The 23,410-nt window shown below is 43.0% G+C and overlaps 1 protein-coding gene across 1 annotated transcript; it reads left to right on the top strand.

Annotated features, from left to right (window-relative positions):
• The first annotated feature begins 675 nt into the window (after nucleotides 1-675).
• Nucleotides 676-21,762, top strand: CEL (carboxyl ester lipase). The gene is made up of 12 exons (XM_001371161.5): nucleotides 676-740; nucleotides 3,377-5,437; nucleotides 9,451-9,601; nucleotides 9,700-9,822; nucleotides 10,829-11,026; nucleotides 16,087-16,217; nucleotides 16,722-16,829; nucleotides 17,130-17,247; nucleotides 18,243-18,429; nucleotides 20,289-20,492; nucleotides 21,017-21,214; nucleotides 21,384-21,762. Exons 2-12 carry the CDS (start codon nucleotides 5,372-5,374, stop codon nucleotides 21,637-21,639), a joined length of 1,740 nt encoding a protein of 579 aa, XP_001371198.1. The 5' UTR covers nucleotides 676-740; nucleotides 3,377-5,371; the 3' UTR covers nucleotides 21,640-21,762.
• Nucleotides 21,763-23,410: the final 1,648 nt, after the last annotated feature.

A 23,410-nucleotide genomic window follows, 5' to 3' on the forward strand; every position in this document is an offset into this window, starting at 1 on the left:
TATTGTGTTCTGTAGAAGACATTGGGTTCACACCAGAGGACAAGCTTTGGCAGCAGCCACCAGAAAAGCTTTGGGTTAGACAGACTATATTTCTGTCATCTCTGGATCAGCCTGCCTAACTTGGAGAGGCTTATCACTATGTATGCTATGGCTGGTGAATTTTTGGACAGAGAAGCTTTCCCACCACCTTGTGGGTCAAAGGAATTTCCTTATGCACACTTGCAAACCCCTTGGTTCTCTTTTTCCCTCTGTCTGGTCTATCCTACTTTGCTTTAGTCCCCAGTCTGAAGATTGAATGTTATTGAAGCTAAAATGGACCTTGGAGCTCAATTTTGTCTATGTGGAAACAGGCCAAGAGAGGGGAAGGTGTTTTTGTCCAAGGCTACACAAAGAGTTAATGGCAATAGAACTGAAACTAATCTCCTGACTCCTATTCCAGGCTTCTGTCCACTATTGCACACACCCTACAATTCTTTAAGTGCTGTAAGTCCAATTTGTTACTTTATCAGTTCTCCAAGTTTCTACCTTGGCTGTGTTATATAGCCTATTCATTAAGAAAGAAGATCGGTAGTTTTAAACTCCTACTTCTCCCCGCTAACCTACCCATCAGAACAACTAAAACCTAGTAGCTGAACTAATGCCAGTTTCCTCTCTTATATTTCATACTCACTCCCAGGATGAGGATTCCACGTGTCATAAAATACCAGTCAAGTTAACAGAGGATGCTGAAATGATCCAAGGTGAAGAGTTTCTTATCAGAAAGTTATCAGTCAATAGGTCTAGTGAGTACTTATTTGGACTAAGTGCTGAGATATGAAGAATCGTCCCTTTCCTTGTGGAAATGATCATCTAGTTTGAAAGATGTCTAATTATACATAAAATTATAATGAATAGTCCATCTAAATTGTAAAGACTTTAAATGCTGGTAGTTTAGGAGAGAGGGTAATCAGTAAAGGCTAGAGTAGTTGCGGAAAATTTCATGGAGGTAGAACTCAGTTTAGGCCTTAAAGCCTAGAAGAATTGAGGTAAGGGGAGGGCAGGCAGCCTAAAAGTACCTAGACCAGTGTTGTCATAGATGATACTTGAGAGTTCTGATGCTGAGAACCTTTTTTTCATTCTTCATAATTGTTCTATAGTAACAAAAAGCTTCAGATCAAGCTTAGTCACTCCAATATTCAGATCAGTCAGAGACTGTTTACTGAGCATTTACTGTGTAAGGGGCCCTGCAGTAGGTATTGGGGTTTGAGGAGGGCATGAAAAATATAAGGCCTGTTCCATATGCAGTACCTGCAGGGGAGACAAGTTATAAACACAAAAAAAGTTAAGCAATCTTTATAAGTGTTATAGATGTAGCCCATGACCATTTTAAATAGTAAGAACCAGGGAGGGAGATTGACGTAGGAGGGAGAGCAGTGTGGGCTGGGAAGGCTTTAGGAAGAAGTTAAGACTTGAGCAAGGTCTGGGAGGATTCAGAAAGGGAAGTGTAGAAGGACATCAAAGGTCTAATGATAGGAAAGCCCACAGCATGTTCATGGAGCAGAAAAGAGACCTGTATGACTAGACTATATATATGACTAGAATATAAAAGAAGGGCAGGGTCTGGCCAGCTTTAGGGGTGCCCTGAATACTAGGCAAAAGAGGTCAAACTCAGTTGAAAATCCACACAAAACTTGGTCACTAGCCTTGACTTCCTTTGGGAAACGGGGGTGGAGGTGGTAGAAGAAGGTACAGTAAAGTAAACTAAGGGTTAGTAGAAGTTGGGCAGAAAGTACTATTAGATTGGGAACTGTGCAGTCAAAAGAGGAGGATTCTGAGAAGTGCCCTGGGCAGGGCTTAAATTAGAAAGCTTTGACAAGGCTAAAAATAATTGACAGTGTTATAAGGGTGCCCTTGTTGTGCTTTCCACTGGATATTCCCTCCATAGCCAAACATAATTGTGTTAGCTTATTATGGCCTGGACTTAAGGTACTTCAGAATTCTGATGCCTTGCACCATATAGTCATCAGGGACTAGGGCTTTACTTAATAGCTCCCCTCACAACTTTCACACTAATAAGACCTTTGCTTTCAATGGGGACTTTAAGATATGAGCCTAAAATCAGGGCCCAGTGCCCACAATTCTTGTCTGGCCTATGTCACCATGAAGTGCAGCTGATTTCTCCACATCCCATCAGCCAAACCTCTCCCTCACAATAACTCCAAGATCATCAAGCCTGTCGTCTGTGGCTCGCTATCTTTCTCTTCTCCACTGTCTCTCATGCCCAAGTGAAAAAGTTTCTTGCTTTGACTTAAGGCTTATATAAGCATCTAAGGAAGATGCGTTTTAACTACTTGAGCCTCCTTGGACAAGACCTGCCACTGGGTATCCCATTGCCATTATCCCCTGCCATATGTCCCCGTACTGATAAATAACACAGAACACTGAAATTAAACACAACAATCCCCTCTCTCTGAACTGAGAGTCAGGAGACCTGGGGGTTATGTTCCTGGATCTGCCACTAGCTGTGACAACTATGAGCAAGTAACTTGCCCCCCACTTCTTTTTTTTTTCTAATTTCCAAAGCTTTTATTTATTTTTATTTTTAATTTTTTTCCACGTTTACATGATTCATTTTCTCGTCCCAGAGCCAACAAGCAATTCCACTGAGTTGTACAAATGTTATCATTTGGTACCTATTTCCATAGTGTTCATTTTTGCTATAGAGCAATTTTTAAAGCCTAAACCCCAAATCACATCCCCATATATACATGTGATAAGTGATTAATATGTTTTGCTTTTGCATTTCTACTCCCACAGTTCTTTCTCTCAATGTGGATAGCTATTCTTTCCCATAAGTCCTTCAGGAGTGTCCTGGCTTGTTGCATTGCTACTAGTAGCAAAGTCCATTACATTGGATTGTTCCACAATGTTTCACTTTCTGTGTACAATGTTCTGCTCATTTCACTTTGCATCAGTTCATGGAGGTTCTCCCAGTTCATATAGAAATCCTCCAAATCATCATTCCTTACAGCACAATAGTATTCCATCACCATCATATACCACAATTTTTTCAGTCATTCCCTAATCGGGGGATACCCCCTCCTTTACCAATTTTTTCACCACCACAAATGCAGCTATAAATATTTTTGCTTATTATCTCTTTGGGATACAAACCCAGCAGTGGTATGGCTGGATCAAAGGACAGACAGTCTTTTAAAGCCCTTTGTGCATAATTCCAAATTGCCTTCCAGAATGGTTGGATTAATTCACAATTTCACTAGCAATGATTTAGTGTCCTGATTTTGCCTTACTTGCCCTTTCTGGCACTCAGTTTCACCATCTAAAACAGAGACTGAATGAGATGATCTCTAATGACCTATTTGTTCTCTGATTCTAGAATTCAAGTATATCTGCCCTACCCATAGGCCCAGAATTGAAAGGAAGCTCAGAGATTGTCTAAGCCATATCCAAGTAGAAATCCCTTCTATATCTCTGAAAAATATGTTGAAGATTTCTAGAGATGGGGATTCAGCAGAAGAATATCCTAAAGCAGTCCACTTTTGGATAACTAATTGTCAATAAAATTTTTTTGAACTTTGAGAAAAAAAGTCTACCTTTCTATAACTTTTCAGACATTGCTCCAAGTTTAGTCCTGTGGGACAAGCTAAGCCATCTTTCTACATGTCAGTTCTTCAAATACCTGAAGACATCCTCTCTTCCCAGTTCTCCCTAGCTCCTTCATCCTTAAAAGGCATAGCCTTAGTTCTTTCCCCATCACCTCTGCACATGCTCCTATTTATCCATGACCTTCATAAATGTGGTTCCCCAAACTGAACAGAAGGCTTCAGGTGTGTTCTGACCAGGACAGAATAACCTCTCCTTCCAGTCACTAATCAGATATTCAAATGGATCTGGGAACTTTTTGATGTTCGTCAAAAAACATTTATTAGGTGCTTAACTATTTAATAATGCCAAAAGCTGTACAATGTTGGTGTTCTCTCCAGGGTAGCAAATTACAACTCATCCATGCTTGCCAGTCTTGTGCAGCTCCTGTCCATATCCTTCCCTAAGATGACACTCAATGAGCTGGGACCTTCCTTGCTTTCTCCTGACATCATGAGGATTCCAAGGGAGCCCAAAGGTGGTCCATTGCTCTTGCCTTATGACCAACCTATTTTTTTTTTGGATCATACTTTTTGTTGTCATCCTTTACCCTGATTCTTCACAATTCCCCATTTGCAATGGATTGTGGTCTATTCATACCCACATCTGTTTGTCCTTTGAATTCTGAGTGATACTCACTTTTTATTCTCCAGAGACTATAATGTCCCTGACTTTTTTGCTTTTCTTTGCATCTCCTATCACATAGTAGATGCTTAACAAATGCTACTGACGTGCCAGTGGACTTATACCATACAACCCTGGTAGAATATTAATATCAAAAATACCTCTCTGAATGTTGCCTAGCATATCAGTGTTGGCTGTTTTCATTGATTTCTATTGAGTTATGTTTACTAAAACCTTCAGATAGTTTCCTATAGTCTCTCTTGATTTTTTTTTCACTGAACTTTATATGCTTATTAGTCTAGTCTGCTATAATCTTTTTGGATCTTGATTCTGTCATCCTTTGTTTTTGTATCCAAATACAAAGTTTGAACAATTCCAAAAAAAGCAGAACCGTGTAAATGAAATGTTGTCACTATTTTATATTATTTGCTGCTCTTGACTCTCCACATTATGACTTAGCTCCCATTTGTACAAATCACCGAGATTCCCATAATGGATACCAATCTGCCTTTGGAGTCCAAGTTGGAGTCCTACCAGATCTGGCACCTACCTTCTGGGAGAGTGTATATTAACTAATTCTGGTTTGGTAGAATTCATGGAGATAGGAAGGGAACAAAGCCAATGTAGGTCCATTTCTCTGAAAGAGAAAATGGAGGCTGGAACCCTAATAGTGAGTGCTAGAAATCTTTTAGTAACCCATACCATGACTGATTTTGTGACCTTTGCCCCTAGTGCCACCTGTGTCTGCTCCCACGTAGGCAAAGATATGCACAGGTGGAATGCTAGCAATTGGGTTATGCCCAAGGGCTCTTAGGCTTGGGAAAATGTGTGTGTGTGTGTGTGTGTGTGTGTGTGTGTGTGTGTGTGTGTGTGTTTCAGCAACCTTGGCTCTCCTAGAACTCTTTCTTCTCCCTTCCCCCCAAGAGAACAGTAAGTTTGTCTTTCCAGTTAGGTACCACCCCAAGTGAGTGGCCCCAACATAGGGTGGAGTGAGAGGTGGAGGAAACAAGGGCCATTCTTCTATTAGCTGCCAAACTTGGCTTCTCACACACTATATATGCCCTAACAGCCCCAGCTGGGCATTCAGTGGGTACACACACACACCATGGGACACCCAGAGTTGGTGGTCTTCAGCCTGCTCTGTTGCCTAGCAGCAGCTAGTGCAGCAAAAGTAAGTAGCTATTAAGGAGAAATTGGGGAATTCTTTGATCACAGGGGCTAGGACAACTTAATTTTCTTCTTGCTATTAAGACTCAATACTATATAATGATGATAGCTTATATTCTTTAATGCTTTGGCCTTTTCTCCCATATGAAGTAATTAGTACAAATATTAATGTCATTCCCATTTTAGAGATAGGAAAACTGAGGCTCACTCAAAGGTAAGGAGATTTATTCACCATCAGACAACTAGTAATTGGTGGAGGCAGTTCTGAAACTTAGGGTTTTTTTCTCCCATTATATTGCTCTTTTGATTGTGCCTTTCAAATTTCTTAGTCCTCAAACTGTGCCTCCTCTCTCTAATGACAGAATTTCAGAGCTCTAAAGGGCTTCAATTGGCATTTAGTTCAAGCCATACAAGAGCAGGAATTCCTTGCCAAAACTTATGTAATCGACCCAGTCTTTGCTTGAAGACATCCAATGAAAGGGCACCTGCTATTTCCTGAAGCTGCCTCTACTACATCTAAAGAGGGTAGCTTCAATCTTCCTTTAAGGCTGCCTGCCCTTCTCTCCAATATATAATATATAATAGATATAACATATCTTTTCCAAGATGCTCCTGTTCTTATCTGTATTACCCTGGAACTGTGGTGAAGCACTCACAGTTCGACAGATTCCTCTGTTCATTGAGTGCTTACCAGATGCTGTTGGTCAAAATCTTGGAGGGAGAGAAGGAGGGGGAAAAGGAAGGAAGGGAGGGAGAATAAGAGTGAAGGGAGAGAGGAAAGAGGGAAGAAAATGAAGGGAGGGATAAAAGAGAAAGAAGGAAGAGGGAGGTTAAGAGTGAAGGGAGGGAGGAAGGAGAGGGAAGAAAGAGGGGAAAGAGGAAAGAAAAGAAAGGGAGGGAGGAAAAGAGGGAGGAAGAAGGGAGAGCAAGAGAAGGAGGAAAAGAATGAAGGGAGGGAAGAAGGAAGGAAGAAAGGAAGGAGACAGATAAAAAGGCTGGAAATAGGTGGATGGGAAATAAACTGTGAGTTGAGTAACATTTTGGCCTCTAGTTTTCCTACTTGTGATCTTCCTCTTATTCATAAGAAATTGGGGAGTAGAGGATGGGAAGGTAACCTCTTTTTTATTTTTTCATTTTAGACCCTTAACTTCTGTTTTAGAATCAACACTAAGTATTGATTCCAAGGCAGAAGAGCAGTAAGTGTAGTCAATGGAGGGTTAAGTGACTGGCTCAGGGTCATTCAGCTAGGAAGTTATCTGAGGTCAGATTTGAACCCAGGATTTCCCATCTCTAGACCTAGCTCTCTATCCACTGAATCACCTAGCTGCTCCAGAAAGTAACTTCTTGAAACATCCATTGAGCAGATGTTAGAAGCAGGAGAGACTCCCACCCCCAGCCCAGTTTCCTTGGGTCCCAGGGCTTCCTTATTTCATGGAAGGAGGGTGCCTCCAGAAGGCAAAGGGACCCAGTCACCTCCCACCACCAAAGGAAACACTAGAGAACCTGCCCTACTGATCTTTGGGAGTCGAGGGGGGAATCAACAGTGTTCTGAGTCATTGGGCACTGCTTACTCAGGTGCAGAATCAGAATTTTGGAATTTGAAGTGAAAGCAGAGGTCATCTGGCCCAGCCTATACCATCCATACTTGCACAGGAATCCCCTCTCTATGATCTAGCATTTGCTTGGAGATCTCTAATATGGGAAAACCCACCCCTTCCTCAGGTAGCCCATTCTCCTTTAGAGAGTTCTAATGATGAGCCACTTTTTCTCTCATATACAGCTGAAACATTCCTCTCTAAAACTTCTAGCCATTCCTCCTAGTTCTGCCCCCTGGGCCAAGCAAAAAGTCTGATGAATCCCACTTCCACATGATTGCCCTTCGGCTATTGGAAGACAGCCATTATATCTCCCTTAAGTCTCTTCTCCAGGCTAAACATTTAATTTAACTTAATTTAATGAACATTTTAAAGTGCTTAATATCTTCAAGGTCCCATGGACATAGAAATAGATAGTTGGCACTGATATGGCTCCTAAAGAGTTTACAAACTATAGGGAAGCTGGGTGGCTCAGTGGATGGAAGCCAGGTCTAGAGACGGGAGGTCCTGGGTTCAAATGTGGTATCAGACACTTCCCAGCTGTGTGATCCTGGACAAGTCACTTAACCCCCATTGCCTAGCCTTACTGCTCTTCTGCCTTGGAACCAATACACAGTATTGATTCTAAGTCAGAAGGTAGGGGCTGTTTGTTTGTTTTTTAAGTTTACAGTCTAACAGGTTATATTTCCATTTCATATCCCAATTTATATTCCAGTTCTTTCAACCCCCGCTTACAGGATCATTAGACTTGAGAGCTGGAGGGGACATTAGAAATCATATATTCTTACTCCTTCCTTTTCCAAAGAAAGAAACGAGAAGACGGGCATAATGGCTTGCCTAAACTCATGAAGGTAGAATGTAGCAGAGTTGGCATTGAAACCAAGGTCTTCCACTCGCAATTCAGTGCTCTTTCCACTACCTAATAGTGTCTCTGTCACAGGGTTTGGGGTCTCCTCCTCCTCAACTTGGTTGTGTCCCTCCTAAAATGTAACACCCAGAACTGTACACAATATTCCAGATTGAGGAGAGAACAAAAAGAGCCACCACCTCCCTTGTTCCGTCCACACTGTGTATCTATTATTGCAACCCAAGATCATATCAACTTTATTGGCCACCACGTCACGCTGCAGACTCACGCTAAGTTTGCGATCCGCCAAACTCCCCTGGCTCTCTTCATGTGAGCTTCTTTCTAGACACCCGAAACACCCCATATACAGGCAGTGACTTTTTATTTTTACAATTACAAATGCAAGACTTTACACCCTTGCTCAATTCGTTCTTCAGTTCAGCCCATCATTTCAGCCAAATTTAACTGATCCATTTTCTCTTATCTCCATTCACACAGGCTTACCTCTTCACTTTTGACTACAACAATAGCTACTTCATTTGTCTCCCTGTTCCAGTTTCTTTCATCCTCTCCTCCGTTCTCATCACTAATTGATAAAATAGTCCTCCTGAAGCTCAAGTCTTCTTTCCACGTCACTTTCCTCTTCAGAAGCCTTCAGTGGCTCTTGATGGCCTCTAGCACGAAATGCCAGCTCTTTAGCCTGGCTTTTCAAGGCTTCCATATTCTCGTTCCTACCTATCTTGGTGACCTTATTTCATTTAATTCCACTCTGAATCAGGACTTAGAGCTGGACAAGACCTCAAGAGATCACCTTGTTCTATATTTTCATTTTACAAATGAGGAAACTGAGATAATAGAGAAATAAAGGGCCTTGCCCAGAGTTACCCGGAAGAACTGGGATCCTACACCGGGTCTCCTGATAGCAAAGCTGGTGCTTTCCCCAATATCATTTACATCAAATTAGCACAGCCTCTCCTTTAGAAAACCTCTAATACCTGGAGACTGGGGTCAATCTATTACTTCTTAGCAGCTAGATATCACCAGTGGCAGTGGAATTGGGAAGAAATGAGTTCAAAATGAGCTTCAGACATTTTCTCAGCTCTGTGACCTTCTGCTTTCTTCGGTTTCCTCAATTATAAAACAGGGATAATAACAGGACCTACCCTGCAGGGTTGTGTGATGATTAAACGGGATAATATTTGTAAAGTTCTTTGCAAGGTGCCTTGCACATAGTAGGTGATATGTATGTACACATATATGTGTGTAAATGTGCGTATATTCTATAGGTATATGTGTGTATACTCTATGTGTATATGTGTGTACATGTGTGTGTATTCTATATGTATATATGTGTGTAAATATGTGTATACTCTGTGTGTATGTGTGTGTAAATGTGTGTATACTCTGTCTATATATGTGTGTAAATGTGTGTATACTCTGTGTATATATGTGTGTAAACTGTGTGTAAATGTGTGTATAAACTCTCTATATGTATATGTCTGTGTAGATGTATGTGTATATGTGCATATCTGTATATATAGACCATATATAGTTATTCCTTTTATCCTTTCCTAGTTGGGAGCCGTCTACACAGAAGGGGGCTTCGTTGAAGGTGTCAATAAGAAGCTGGGTCTCCTTGGTGACTCAGTGGACATCTTTAGGGGCATCCCCTTTGCTGCTCCCCCCAAACCCCTGGAGCTCCCCCAGCGCCACCCTGGATGGCAAGGTGAGGCAAGCAGGAAACACAAAGTGGAAAAGGGGATCGACTCCACGAGCCAGGGGACCCTCTCAGCTTCAGACCTCTTTCTCCCCTTTCCCCTGTAGGAACCCTGAAGGCCAAGGAATTCAAGAAACGATGCCTTCAAGCCACTATCACCCAGGATGACACTTATGGCAGTGAGGACTGCCTCTACCTGAACATCTGGATTCCACAGGAGAGGAAGCAAGGTCAGGGCTGCTGGAAGGGAGATGCAGGGAAGGGGGGACCGACCGGTGGGAGGGGCAGCTGTCGACCCAGGCACAGAAACCTCTCCTTTCCAATCTTTTCCCTTCCTCCTCAGAGGCAAGAACTCTGGAATTCTAGACCACCAATTAGTTGTAGGGTCTATTTCCTGAAATTCAAATCAGTAAACATTTATTAAGCACCAGCTTAAAAATGCATGAAGCCCTGTGTAAGGTACTGGTTAAAAATAGCACAGCCCCTCTCCTACTCATGGGAAGTGGAGGAAGACACGTACATAAACATATGTGACGGGTACGAGAATGAGTTGACAAGAGGTCTGGCAAAGTGTCACGAGGAGGAAGCGAGCTCTTTCCTCTGGGATCGGTCATGGAAAGCTTTATGAAGAAGTCCGTGCCTGAACTGGGCTTTGAAAGAAGAATGAGGCCTCAGTAGAGAGATGGATGGGTGGAGGAGGATAAAGACTCCACTTGAGGCATGGGGGACGTGGTGGTCAAAAACATGGAGGCAAGAAAAGAGGAAAAGAAGGACTATGCACAAGGAGTCCAATTTGGCTGGAACAGTATGTGAATAGGATTAGTCTGACATAAAGCTGGAAAAGAAGGGAGGAACCAAATTGTGAAAGACCTTGAATTCCATAATCAGACGTTCCAGCTCTATTCATTGAGCAGTGTGGAGTCATTGAAGGCTGGCTTCCTATTGCCAGGAAATATGGAGGCTGGAGGAAGACGGTGGGAAGCCTGGCCTGAAATTCTTCAGAATAGTATCTGTTCCCTGTCCCAGCCCCTGGAGTAGCAACCCCCTCCCCCTAGATTCCCAGCTGCTAAAGCCCAACATTCCCTCCCTTTCATACTCTTATGGGAGGCCGTGGCCCATGCTTGGGGCCACAATGGCGCATGCAACATAGTGTGAAGCTCGGCCCAAGTGAAGGGCTTTCCCAGTATGGACCCAATTCTCTTCTCAGCTCTGTTTCTTTCTTGGCTCTTTCTTTAGTTTCCAGAGACCTGCCGGTCATGGTGTGGATCTATGGTGGGGCCTTCCTGATGGGGGCAGGTCACGGTGCCAACTTCCTAAAAAATTACCTGTATGATGGGGAGGAGATTGCCACCCGAGGCAACGTCATTGTGGTCACCTTCAACTATCGTGTGGGGCCCCTGGGCTTCCTCAGCACTGGAGATGCCAATCTGCCAGGTACTTGCTGACCCTTTAAGGTCTGGGAGGAGGGGGACCAAAGTCTCCCAGTTATTCCCTAGCCTGCACAAGTCTTTGCTCTGTAGGAGCTGGCCTCCCCTGCTGGGCAACTCTTCCTATTCCTATTTTCTTGACCCTAACAACGCCTATAAATGTCACCGTTATATAAAATCCTAGGGTGTCGAGAGCTGGGGAACGGGACTAAAGGTGTAGGAGTCCTAGATCATCACCGCTGGAAGGGACTCGAGATAGCATCTGGCCAAGCCCACTGGGAAACCAAGGCCTGGAGGACCGCCCTGAGGTCACTCAGTCAACAAGCCTTTAAGTCCTGACTATGTGGCAGGCACTACTTTAAAGAGGAGATACAAAGAAAGGCCAAAGCTCCATTCTTTCTATCATGGAGCTCACATTCTAATGGGGAAGAGGGCATAGAAATAACTAGGCATGTACAAGATAACTGAAGGTAATCTCAGAGTGGAAAATACTGGCCCCTGAAGGGTTCCTGAAGAAGCTGAGGTTTGAGTTGAGTCTTTTTTTTTTTTTAATTTTTCATGGTGGGGCAGCTGGGTAGCTCAGTGGATTGAGAGCCAGGCCTAGAGATGGGAGGTCCTGGGTTCAGATGTGACCTCAGACACTTCCTAGCTGTGTGACCCTGGGCAAGTCACTTGACCCCAATTGCCTAGCCCTTACCGCTCTTCTGCCTTGGAACCAATACACAGTATTGATTCCAAGACGGAAGGTAAGGGTTTTAAAAATTTTCCCCATGGTTACATGATTCATGTTCTCTTCCCTCCCCTTTTACCTCCCCCTCCTCTCAGAGCTGACAAGCAGTTTCACTGGGTTATACATGTTATCACTTGATACCTATTTCCATGTTATTCATTTTTACAATAGAGCAATCTTTTAAAACCAAAACCGCCAGTCCTATACCCATAGAAACAAGTGATAAATCATATGTTTTCTTCGGTGTTTCTGCTCCTACAGTTCTTCTGGATGTGGATAGTGTTCTTTCTCATAAATCCCTCAGAATTGTCCTGGATCATTGCATTGTACTGCTAGCAAAGCCTATCACATTTAGTTGTCCTGCTATATATTTCAGTTACTGTGTATAATGTTCTCCTGGTTCTGCTTATTTTACTCTGCATCAGTTCATGTAGGTCTTCCCAGGTTTTATAAAAATCCATTGATTCACTTTCTTATAGCACAATAGTATTCCATCACCAGCATATACCACAGTTTGTTCAGCTGTTCCCCAATTGAAGGGCATCCCCTCATTTTCCATTTTTTTGCCACCACAAAAAGCACAGCAATGAATATTTTTGCACAAACAGATCCTTTCCCATTTTTTTAAATCTCTTTGGGATACAAACCCAGTAGTGGTATTGCTAGACTAAAGGACATGCATTCTTTTAAAGTCCTTTGGGCATAGTTCCAAATTGCCTTCCAGAATGGTTGGGTCAGTTCACAACTCCACCAGTAATGCATTAATGTCCCAAATTTTGCCACATCCCTTCCAACATTTATTATTTTCCTTTACTGACACATTGGCCAATCTGATAAGTGTGGGGTGGTACCTCAGAGTTCTTTTGATTTGCATTTCTGAATTGAGTCTTGAAGGAAGTCAGGGAAGCCAAGAGGAGGAAGAGCATTTAAGAACAGGAGGAGCTAGGGCATAGTTCAGGGCATAAATAGTCAGGTCTGGAGTTGGGAGGACCTACCTGGGTTCAAATTTTACCTCAGCTGCTTCCTGGTTGTGTGACCCTTTGCAAGTCACCTAACTCACATTACCTAATCTTTACCACTCTTCTGCTTTGAAATCAATACACAGTATTAATTCTAAGACAGGACAGGGGTACCATGGGAGACTTAAGGAGAGGGAAGCTTTTGAATAACTGATATGGTGTGTGGGATAGTGAATTGATTAGGAATGTGTAAAGAGATTTAAAAAGTATACAGGTCATATACAGCCACTTTGAGGAAGAACCAAGACTAGAAACCCAGCTTTTTTCATTCTCATCTCAATGATGTCTCCATTATAAACAGTTACAAAGGTTGGGCAGATCACAGGATTTCAGGGTCAGAAGGTCCATTTTAATTCTTCATTCTGTTGTTGTTGTTGTTGTTGTTGTTGTTGTTGTTGTTGTTGTTGTTGTTGTTGTTGTTCTTCTTCTTCTTCTTCTTCTTCTTCTTCTTCTTCTTCTTCTTCTTCTTCTTCTTCTTCTTCTGTCGTTCAGGCCTGTCTGACTCAGTGACCCCATTTGGGGTTTTCTTGGCAAAGATGCTGGAATAGTTCCCATTTCTTTCTCCAGTGGATTAAGGCAAACAGAAGTGAACTGACATGCCTAAGGGGCCACACAGCTAGTGAGTGTCAGAGACTGGATTTGAACTCATCATCCTGTCTCCAGGGCCAGTGCTCTATCCACATGTAGGAGAACCAGGACAAAGCAAAATCCTGAAAGCCTAGTGAAAAGACATATCTGTGAGAGGGTGACTGACAGCGTCAAAAAGGATAGGAGCCACCTAGCTGCTTACAGTTAAGGAAAAAGACTTGCAATGGTTAAGTGACTTGCTCCAGGTCCCACAGGCAATAAGGAGTAGAACCAGAATTAAAACCACATTTTCTGACTCTATATCCAGCACAGCACCATGTTTCTTGAGTACCTCCTGGAGCCCAGTAGTCCCCCTCATATTACAGGAATGTGCCAAAGCTGGATTCAAGAATAATGAAGTGACTAGAGCCAGTTGGGATTAATCAAGAAAGCCTTGCAGGAAAAGCAATCTCTCGGGAGAGTGTGGGGTCTAATAAATGATCTAATCATTCCTGGCCCCAGAGCCATGAGATACCAGTTCAAATACTGGATCTGTTACTCTCTAGCTAGGAAACCAGGGGCAAGTTAGTTAAATATTTGTGGTCCTCAGTTTCCCAGTCTATAAAATGGATAGAATTATACCAAATAATACCACAGCACCTACTTCCTGGGATTGTTATGAAAACACCCTGTCAACTGGAAAGCCTAGCTCGCTTTGAACTGATTCAGCACCAAATTGGTTGCCAAGAGATGAATTTCTCAGCCATATGTAAGGGGGAAAAGGGATTAATTTTAAAAGGATTGGACTGGATTATTTAAGAGTGTGGTTGCCAGGAATTTAATTTATTCCAAAGAGATTTATTTACAATTTATTTACAAAATGTAGAAAGAGTGAAGTAAGAAAATCAGAGAGAGAATAAGGTAAGATATCTAGCCTAAGCACTAAGTAATTTACTCTGAGCCTTGGCTCAACCCAGGCCGGGAGAGTTAGTCCTTAGGCCTCAACAAAGCCAAGGATCTGGGGAAGTCTCTCTTAAGAGGTAAGTCTCTCCTGAGGTTAGGGTATTTGTTTGTTTGTTTTTCAGAAAATTCAGCAGTTAAGAGTCAGCTTTTCACTCACCATGTATCAGTTCAAAGGAAGAGATTTTAGAATAGCTTCACTGGGAACAGGGTCTCAGGTCCAGACTCCACTCCAAAAAATGAAGAATTGTCTCCAATTTCCACATCCAAAGAATGAAGAACTGTGTCTCATAGGAAGTGACAGCAGCTTTTAAAGATGCTTCTTTTGCATCACTTCCTGTGTCTTCCCCTAATTTTACATCTACCAATCACAGTTGAAGCTTTGCTTTAAGAGTGCCAAGGGGCAGTTAGTTTAATTCTGATTCATCACCCACTATTGCACAAGTGGGTCACAGACCTCCCCCTTACTGATTAATTGGAATGTTTACACTTTTGGTGATTAGATCTAAAAATGGGCAGCTCTCCATACTCAACTTTTAAGTAGGGTGTTTACACTTTTGGTGATTAAATCTAAAAATAGTCAGGGGTTACAATTTTAATCTTCACAATCAGGGGAAGAGTTAAATTTAATCTTTACACATAAGAACTCTTGATAACCATCTACTATTAAGTCATAGAAAGTTGGGATTTTGTTAGGGGAGGAGATATACAATGGGATGAAATCACAGGTCATTGAAGTATGTACACACACAAACTTCATATGTATGTACACACAAACACGTATGTGTATATATCAACAGACATGACCTTCAGCAAGTCACTGAATCTCTCTGGGTCTCAGCTTCCTCAGCTATAAAGTGACTAAACAATCTCTGTGGTTCTTTCCAATTCTAACTCTAGGATGCTATGTACATGTACATAGCATGTGTGATGTTTAACCACTGAAAGGTTCTGAAAGAAGTGTCGTCTGCCTATTTCTGAGCCCATGGTGGACTGGTGTTGCTCGGTGTTCCTTTCAGCTCCCCTTCCTAGGCCCTTAGCAGCAATTCCAGTCCCAGCACAATGCATATGTATAGATATATGTATGCAAACCCAGCTCTAGGCCCACTGTTTATACACATCATATTTACTCACATATATGTATGTTGTATGAATATTATGATTTCTGTGGAACTCAAAAGTCCCTGTGTAACAATAGCAATAAAGGGCAGAAGGGGGCGGAAAGAGAAAGCCAGGAGCCTGCTTTGCCCCTTCCACAGACTATCCTCTGAAAAGAAAAGTCTTTGTTTGAAATCTTAGTTGAGTTTTCATTCTGGGTTCTCTCCCTGAGGAGGAGGAGGAAATAGAGTAGGAGGAGGAAGAAGGAGGAGGACAAGAAGGAGGAAAAGAAAGGAAAAGAAGAAGAGGAGGAGAGGGGTTGGAAGTTGACTGGACTAGACAGAGCTTGCCTAGAGTCAGGAAAAACTGAGTATAAATATGGTCTCACTAGCTTTGTGATTCTGGGAAAGTAATTTAACTCTGCCTCAGTTTCCTCAACATAAGTTGTAACTTACATTAACATACATAAATACATAAATTACATTACATACATAAGTAAATTCCTCAATGTAAAAGTGATAATAATAAGTTTGTTGTTTATTATTATATTATATTATTCTATATATATTATATTATTATATAACAAGAGTTGTTATGAGGATTAAATATTTGTAAGGTCTTTAGCCCTATTGCCTGGCACAAAGTACCTTAACAAACACTTGTTTCCTTCTTTCCTTCCTTTTTTCCCATCAGGTAACTTTGGCCTGTGGGATCAGCACATGGCTATTGCGTGGGTGAAGAGGAACATCGCAGCCTTTGGTGGAGACCCCAACAACATCACCATCTTTGGAGAGTCAGCTGGTGGGGCCAGTGTCTCCCTCCAGGTCTGAGACTTTGCTGAAAGTTAGGATGATCCCCCTCAATCCTCCCTCCCTCCCTCCCTTCCTCTCTCCTCCCTACTATGTCCCAGTATTTCCATTGTTTGCCAAATGGGTTGGAGGAGGGAAAGTCCAATAGACACATCTGTCCCATGGAACACTTCTGTGAACAGCTCTATTCAGCTGTGCCAGGTGTAAGCCATATGGGAGGGAAGAAATAGGAAGGGAGAGGGAATGATGGAAGGTTCATCTCAGGGAAGGATCAGATTCCTGAGATCCCACTTCATCCCACCCTAAGCCAGGAAACATAAATTGTGGCGTGGGTCATGCCTGTAGCACTTTCTATGTAATGGCTTTATCAAGGGGGAAAAGGAAGACAAAGGAGTGGAGGAGAGAGAAGAAAGAAGGGAGAGAAGGGAGAGGGAGAGAGAGCAAACACCAGGAAGAAGAAAAGGGGCCAAGGGATAGAGAACTTTGTGTCCCAGCTGATCTGGTGCCTCCATGTTGCAGACTCTATCCCCCCACAACAAGGGACTCATCAAGAGAGCCATCAGTCAGAGCGGTGTGGCCCTGAGTCCTTGGGTCATCCAGAAAAACCCCCTCTTCTGGGCCAAAAGGGTAAGAAACCTAGATCCATCTCTATACTTCTGCTGGGCGGGGGATGTGGGTTTGGAACATCATCAGTCTTGATGCTTCCCTCATTTATGTGTGATTTGTACACACATGCATTATTTATTTTGTGCCCAGAAATCTTTCTCCACCCTCACTAGACTCTACTGTCTCTCCCAGTCTAAAAATATGCTGGCTGAACTCGTTGCCCATATCCTCTCTCCTCTCCAATCTTTCTTAAGGGGTTGGGGGAGGAACCTGCCACTAAAGGCTGAAGATTCTGGGTTGGGGGTTTCCTCTTGCCAACAGATTGCCAGCAAAGTGGGATGCCCAGTGGATGATACTGTCAAGATGGCCAAATGTTTTAAGGTCACTGATCCCCGAGCTCTGACTTTGGCCTATAAGATGCCTCTGGCTGGCATGGAATGTAAGTGGGGACTGTTTAGGAGTGGATAGTGGGTGGTATATACTTTTTGCTATTGTTTAATCATTTTTAGTCCTATCTGACTTTCTGTAACCCTATTTAGGATTTTTTGGCAAAGATACTAGAATGGTTTGCCATTTCCTTCTCTAGCTCATTTTATAGATGAAGAACTGAGGCAAACAGTTAAGTGACTTGCCCAGGATCACATAGCTAGTAAGTGTCTGAGGCTATATTTGAACTCAGGAATGTTTTTTGCTTTTTTAAATAAAACTTTACCTTCTGTCTTAGAATCAATACTGTGTATTGGTTCCAAGGTAAAAGAATGGTAAAGGCTAGGCAATGGGGGTCAAGTGACTTGCCCAGGGTCACAAAAGCTGGGAAGTGTCTGAGATCATATTTGAACCCGGGACTCTCTCAATCCACTGAGCTACCTAGCTGCTCCTAAGATCTTATCTTCCTTGTTCCAAACCCAATGCTCTATTCACTGACTAATTCTCTCTGAGCCTCAGTTTCTCTTCTTTAACAAATGAGTCTGCTAGATAAAATAATATCTAAGGTTCCTCCAACTCAAACATTCTTGTTCTGAGATATAGTTTTAGGAGTCTCAATCATAAATGAGGATTGAACATTACTATTCACCATTCCTACAACAACAGCCATGTGGTTAGTTTTCTTTATAACAAACTACACCAAAATATGGATAGTTTGGCTTTCTGTAGAGCTTTCTTTCTTGCAGCTTTCCAGGCATTCCTTTAATTCTTTTCTCAAAGATCACAATCATCCATCTAGTACCCCCGGGTCAGTATTATGAACAGTCCTTTGTTTCCAAGGGCAGAAGGAAGGAAATCATTTTAGTCTGCAGCAAGAGGAATTAGGTTTAGATGTAAACTGAAGGAAAATTCCACCCCATTGCCTGAAAGGCAGAAAGAGGGACCAGGGGGACTCTGGATCCAGGGTCTTCCAATCACCTCCAATTTCTTCTCCTTGATCTGTCCCAGATCCTATGCTGCATTATCTGGGCTTTGTACCAGTCATTGATGGAGACTTCATTCCTGATGATCCAGTCAATCTTTTTGCCAATGCGGCTGACATTGACTACATCGCCGGCACCAACAACATGGATGGTCACATCTTTGCCAGTATTGATATGCCTGCTATCAACATGGCCTTCAAGGACGTCACAGAGTGAGTAACCAGGAGACTGCCAAATGGTCAGATCTGCCCTATTTAAAGGGATGACTGTGGCAGGGTGGACAGGGGGGAAACTCCCTCAACGGTCCACCCAAAGCAAAAGCAAATACTAAGCACTTATATGTCCAACCTGTGGTAGGCATTGCAGAGGAAGAAGAGGAGTGTCCCTTCCCTCAGGGAACTTATGGTCTAACTGGAGAAAGAAGGCATAAGTAGACAAGCAGTTAACAATAGCAGATCTAGACAAGAACAGAAGACTATTGATTGTCAAATAAATGGAATGGCCAATGAGTGCTTTAGAATTTCAGAGGCATGGCAGAGGGATCATTGTGAGCTGGTGTGGTTAGGAGATAAGATTTTAACTAGATATTGAGGGATGCTGGGAGAGAATTCCAAGCAAGTACATAAACAAGAGTATAGATGTAGGAAAATACATTAGTATTTGGAGAACAAGCTATTCTGGCTTGGTTATCATTCTAGGATTGGGTTAGGCCACAGAAACATACACTGGACTCCCCTGGAGGATAGCTGAGCCTGTTTCCCAGTAAGCTGAGTTGGGAACCTCCTCTAATAGCACCTTTTTGAGGGAAGATGGGGAGAAGAGCCTAAGTCCTTAAACTTTCTACTCTTAAGCCTGGTCATTTACGTATATGCCCAGTTAGCTTTGAGAAGGATATTTTATCAAAGAAAAATGAAAAGGACCAATATGTACAAAAACATTTATAGCAATTCTTTTTGTGGTGGCAAAGAACTGGAATGAGAGGATGTCTATCAATTAAAGAATGGCTAAACAAGTTGTGGTATATGATTGTGAAGGAATACTATAAGAAATGAGGAGAGCTAGGTAGCATGGTGGATAAAGTGCTGAGTCTGGAGTCAGGAAGATTGGTTCCTGAATTCAAATCTAGTCTCAGACTTTTACTAGCTTTATAACCCTAGACAAGTCACTTAACCTTGTTTGCCTCAGCTTACTCATCTGTAAAATAAGAAAGAGAAGAAAAAGGCAAACCACTCCAGTATCTTTGCCAAGAAAACACCAAAGGGATCACAAGGGGTCAGATATGACTGAAAAATGACAACATAAGAAATGATAAGCAGGAAGATTTCAGAAAAACCTAGAAAGACTTATTTGAACTGATGCAAAGTGAAGTGAGCCGAACCAGCACCTTGTAAACAGAACAATGATCAGTTGTAAATGTCTTAGCTATTCTAAACAATACAATGATCCAAGACAATTCTGAAGGACTTATGAAAAATGTTATTCACCTCCAGAGAAAGATCTAATGGAGTCTGAATGCAGACTGAAGAATATCTTTAAAAACTTTCATTATTTTTCTTGTTTTTTGTTGTTGTTGTTGTTGTTGGGGGCGGGGCAGGGATCTGTATTTTCTTTCACAACATGCTAATCTGGAATTATATTTTGTATGATTGCACACTTATAATCTATATCAATTTGCTTGCTTTATCAATGAGAGGGGTGGGAAAGGAGAAAGATAATATGGAACTTAAATTTTAAAAAATGTCAAGGGGAAGCTAGATGGCTCAGTGTATAGAAAGCCAGGTCTGGAAATAAGAGGTCCTAGGTTCAAATATGGCTTCAGCCATTTTCTAACTGTAAAACCATATAGGCAAGTCACTTAATTCTCATTGCCTACCTCTAACTGCTCTTCTGCCTTAGAACTAATACATAGTATTGATTCTAAGATGGAAGGTAAAAATGTCAAAAATTGTTCTTACATAATTAGAAATAAAATATTTAATTTTTAAAAGCAAAAACCAAAAATCAATAGGTTTGCCTTTTAAAAAAGGGGTGGTGGTTTCTGATCCTAACTATGCCTACTTTTTCACTATAGGGAAGATTTTTATAAGCTGGTCTCTGGCCTCACCATAACCAAAGGTCTTCCTGGTGCCAACATCACTTATGACATCTACACCCAGACCTGGAGCCGAGACACATCTCAAGAGATCAAGAAAAAGACCGTAATAGACTTTGAGACTGACATCCTCTTCCTGGTGCCCACAGAGATTGCCTTGGCCCAGCATAGCGCCAACGCCAAGTGAGAGCATCCTGCTGGTGTGACTCAATCTGGGGGGTACAGTGGTAAAGGGCTCCCTTTGGACAACTCTGCTTGTTCAACTGTGGAACTGTGTCTTTGCCCTGGTTCTGCCGCTAATTAGCACAGTGTAACCACCCAGGGTTTCATGTGCTTCTTTATAAAATGAGGTGGTTGGACTAGATCATTTCCTACGATGTCTCCCACCCCTACAATTGCATGTCCATATTTAAATTCCTCCAGAAGTCTAATCTTAATTTCCCTGTTCTTTCTGAGTGGAGAGCAAAGTGGGAGGCCTTCCTCTACACGACAGCTGTATGTTGGAAGGCCTAAGGCGGATTGATTTTCTCTTCTGTACTCTAAACAATTCCAGTTCCTCCTGAGTCTGATATAAATTTCACAAACTCTTACATTAAGTCAAGTCCAGCCCATTCTTCCCCAGTCCCTTCTCAGGTACAGCTTCCCTTGTTGGCTGGGCTGCCCCACACGAGTCCCCAAACATCAAAATTGTCTCCTCCAATCCACAGGAGTGGCAAGACGTACACCTACCTGTTCTCCCATCCTTCTCGAATGCCTGTTTACCCCAATTGGGTGGGGGCTGACCATGCCGATGACATTCAATACGTCTTTGGCAAGCCCTTTGCTACACCCTTGGGTTATCGGGCCCAGGACCGGACTGTCTCCAAGACCCTCATTGCCTACTGGACTAACTTTGCCAAAACTGGGTAAGGCCTGTGGGTAGCTTCACCCCTGGACTCTAGGCTTAGTCGCTAGTTCTTAAATAGGAGGTAGGGGCAGTGTGTTTTAAGCTTATAGATTTTTTAAAATTAAATTTCTATAAATCAAGCACTTCTGAAATCTCATCTCCCCGGGGCTTTTTTGCTTTCTTTGTAGGGACCCCAACGTGGGCAATTCTGCCATTCCTACCCGTTGGGCTCCTTATACTCCGAATAATGGCAACTACTTGGAAATCACCAAGAAAATGGATGCCAGCTCCATGAAGCAGCACCTGAGAACCAACTTCCTGCGCTTCTGGACCCTCACTTATCAGGCCCTCCCCACAGTGACCGGTGACAACCAAGCTCCTGTCCCTACAGCAGCGGACGCTGAGGTGACCTCTGCCCTCCCTGCAGTGACTGACTTGGAGTAACCCCTAAATTGGTCCTGGGCCTGTTCACCAGGAAGCCAAGTGCCCATGAGAGCCAGAATCTGGTAGTGTCTATCTGGCTGTCTGCCCCTCCCCTCTCACTTCCTTAATAAAGTCTTCTTGTTATCTATTGTGTCTCATTCTGCCTTTAAGGCAAATGGTTCATAACTTGGGATTTCAAGGAGTCCATGAATTTGGGTTTTTAAAATATTTTGAGAAACTACATTCTAATATAACTGGTTTTGTGGAATTCTATGTGTTTTGTGCATTCGAAAACATTATTGAGAAGGGATGCGTAGGATTCCTCAGACTGTTAAAGAAGTCCAGGCCACATACATACAGAAAGGTTAAGTACTGTAAGGAGATTCCCCCTAGGATGGGCCCAGGGGTCTGGGGGAGCAGAATTTTAGAAGCCCTACAGCCTGTGCCTGCTTCAAGTGGGCGAAGAAGGGGAGGGGGCTGGCATGTCTTTGAAGACTATAATGATCACCCGGAAAAATCGACCACAAAATGAAGTGGACACAGCAGGTGAGGAAGGACTCAAAGGTGACTCCCTGCTTGTGTCTGCGAGACAGGGAAAATGGTGGTGACAGATGGAAATGGGAAAGGCTGAGAAGACCCCTCTTGCTGGCCATGAAGATGCATGAGGCACTGAATCTCTGGGGTGACAAGGATGGCGACAAGACCTCCTAGGACTAGGACTAAGATGGAACTGCCCTGGGACCTCTTCCTGAATGTGCCATGAGTGCTCTCCCCAGTGGCCTGGCCTGCTGAGTATGGTCCCTGAGGAAGACACGCTAGGAAGGGGGTGAGCAGGCGAGGTGCGGGAGCTGGTGTCGAAATGGAAAGGGCATGGGATGATAGTACAAAACCCCAATTTCGAGTCTCTGCTCTCTGTCTCATTCACTTACCAGGCTGCTCCCTCTTCTTCACTACAATCTGAGGAAGACATGATCTTTCTCCTTACCACAGCCAACACCTCTACTGCACTCGATTCCATCCCCTTATCTTCTCTAGCAAATTGCCTCTACTGTCATTCCCACTGTAATATTCTGTCTTCTCCTTTCTACTGGTGCCTACAAACACGCCGAAGTATTCCCTATCCTATAAACACCCTCGCTTGATTCTACTATACTGACACATTATTATTCTCCCTCCCTCTCTCCCTCCCTCCCTCCTTCCCTCTCTCTGTCTCCTGTCTGTCTGTCTCTCTCTCTTTGAGTTAAACTCCTAATAAAAGCCATCTTCACTCATGGTTGAGCCCTTCCAAACATTCTGCACTGACTTCTGACCTCATCGTTTCAGCTGTAACTGTCTTCTCCAGAATTACAGTGATCTCCGAATGGCTAAGTCCAACAACTGCCTTCTCTCAGTCCTCGTCCTTCTCTCCAGCACGACACTGCTCATCTTCTCCTAGGTGTTCGTGACTCTGCTCTCTTGGTTCTCCTACCCGTCAGACTGCTCTTCAGTCTTTGCTGGAGAAGTGGGGCCAGATGAGGTGTAGGAGGCGTACAAGGAGGAGGAGCATCCCCTTTTGGGCTACTCATGCACATCAGGTGTCCATCTCATTCTCACCTGTGGCTCCAAGAAGCTGTAGCACTACAGAGGCCATGTCTCAGTAAAGATGTCTCTGCAGATGGGCTAACCCAGGTTTAGGCTAACGACAGGCCCCACACTCCTCGGTAAGTAAGCATGTGAAGAATTCCTCCAGTGGAATGGGCAAATGAGAATAATTTGTTCCAGTGGCCATGAAGGCAGAGGAAGCAGGCACAGT

This window comes from Monodelphis domestica, chromosome 1 (genome assembly GCF_027887165.1).
Source record: "Monodelphis domestica isolate mMonDom1 chromosome 1, mMonDom1.pri, whole genome shotgun sequence".
Lineage (NCBI taxonomy): Eukaryota > Metazoa > Chordata > Mammalia > Didelphimorphia > Didelphidae > Monodelphis > Monodelphis domestica.

Coding starts and splice junctions, on each gene's coding strand:
- CEL (XM_001371161.5), top strand. CDS start 5,372: ATGGGACACCCAGAGTTGGTGGTCTTCAGCCTGCTCTGTTGCCTAGCA. Junction 18,430..20,288: donor GCCTTCAAGGACGTCACAGA/GTGAGTAACCAG, acceptor TTTTCACTATAG/GGAAGATTTTTATAAGCTGG. Junction 20,493..21,016: donor CAGCATAGCGCCAACGCCAA/GTGAGAGCATCC, acceptor TCCAATCCACAG/GAGTGGCAAGACGTACACCT.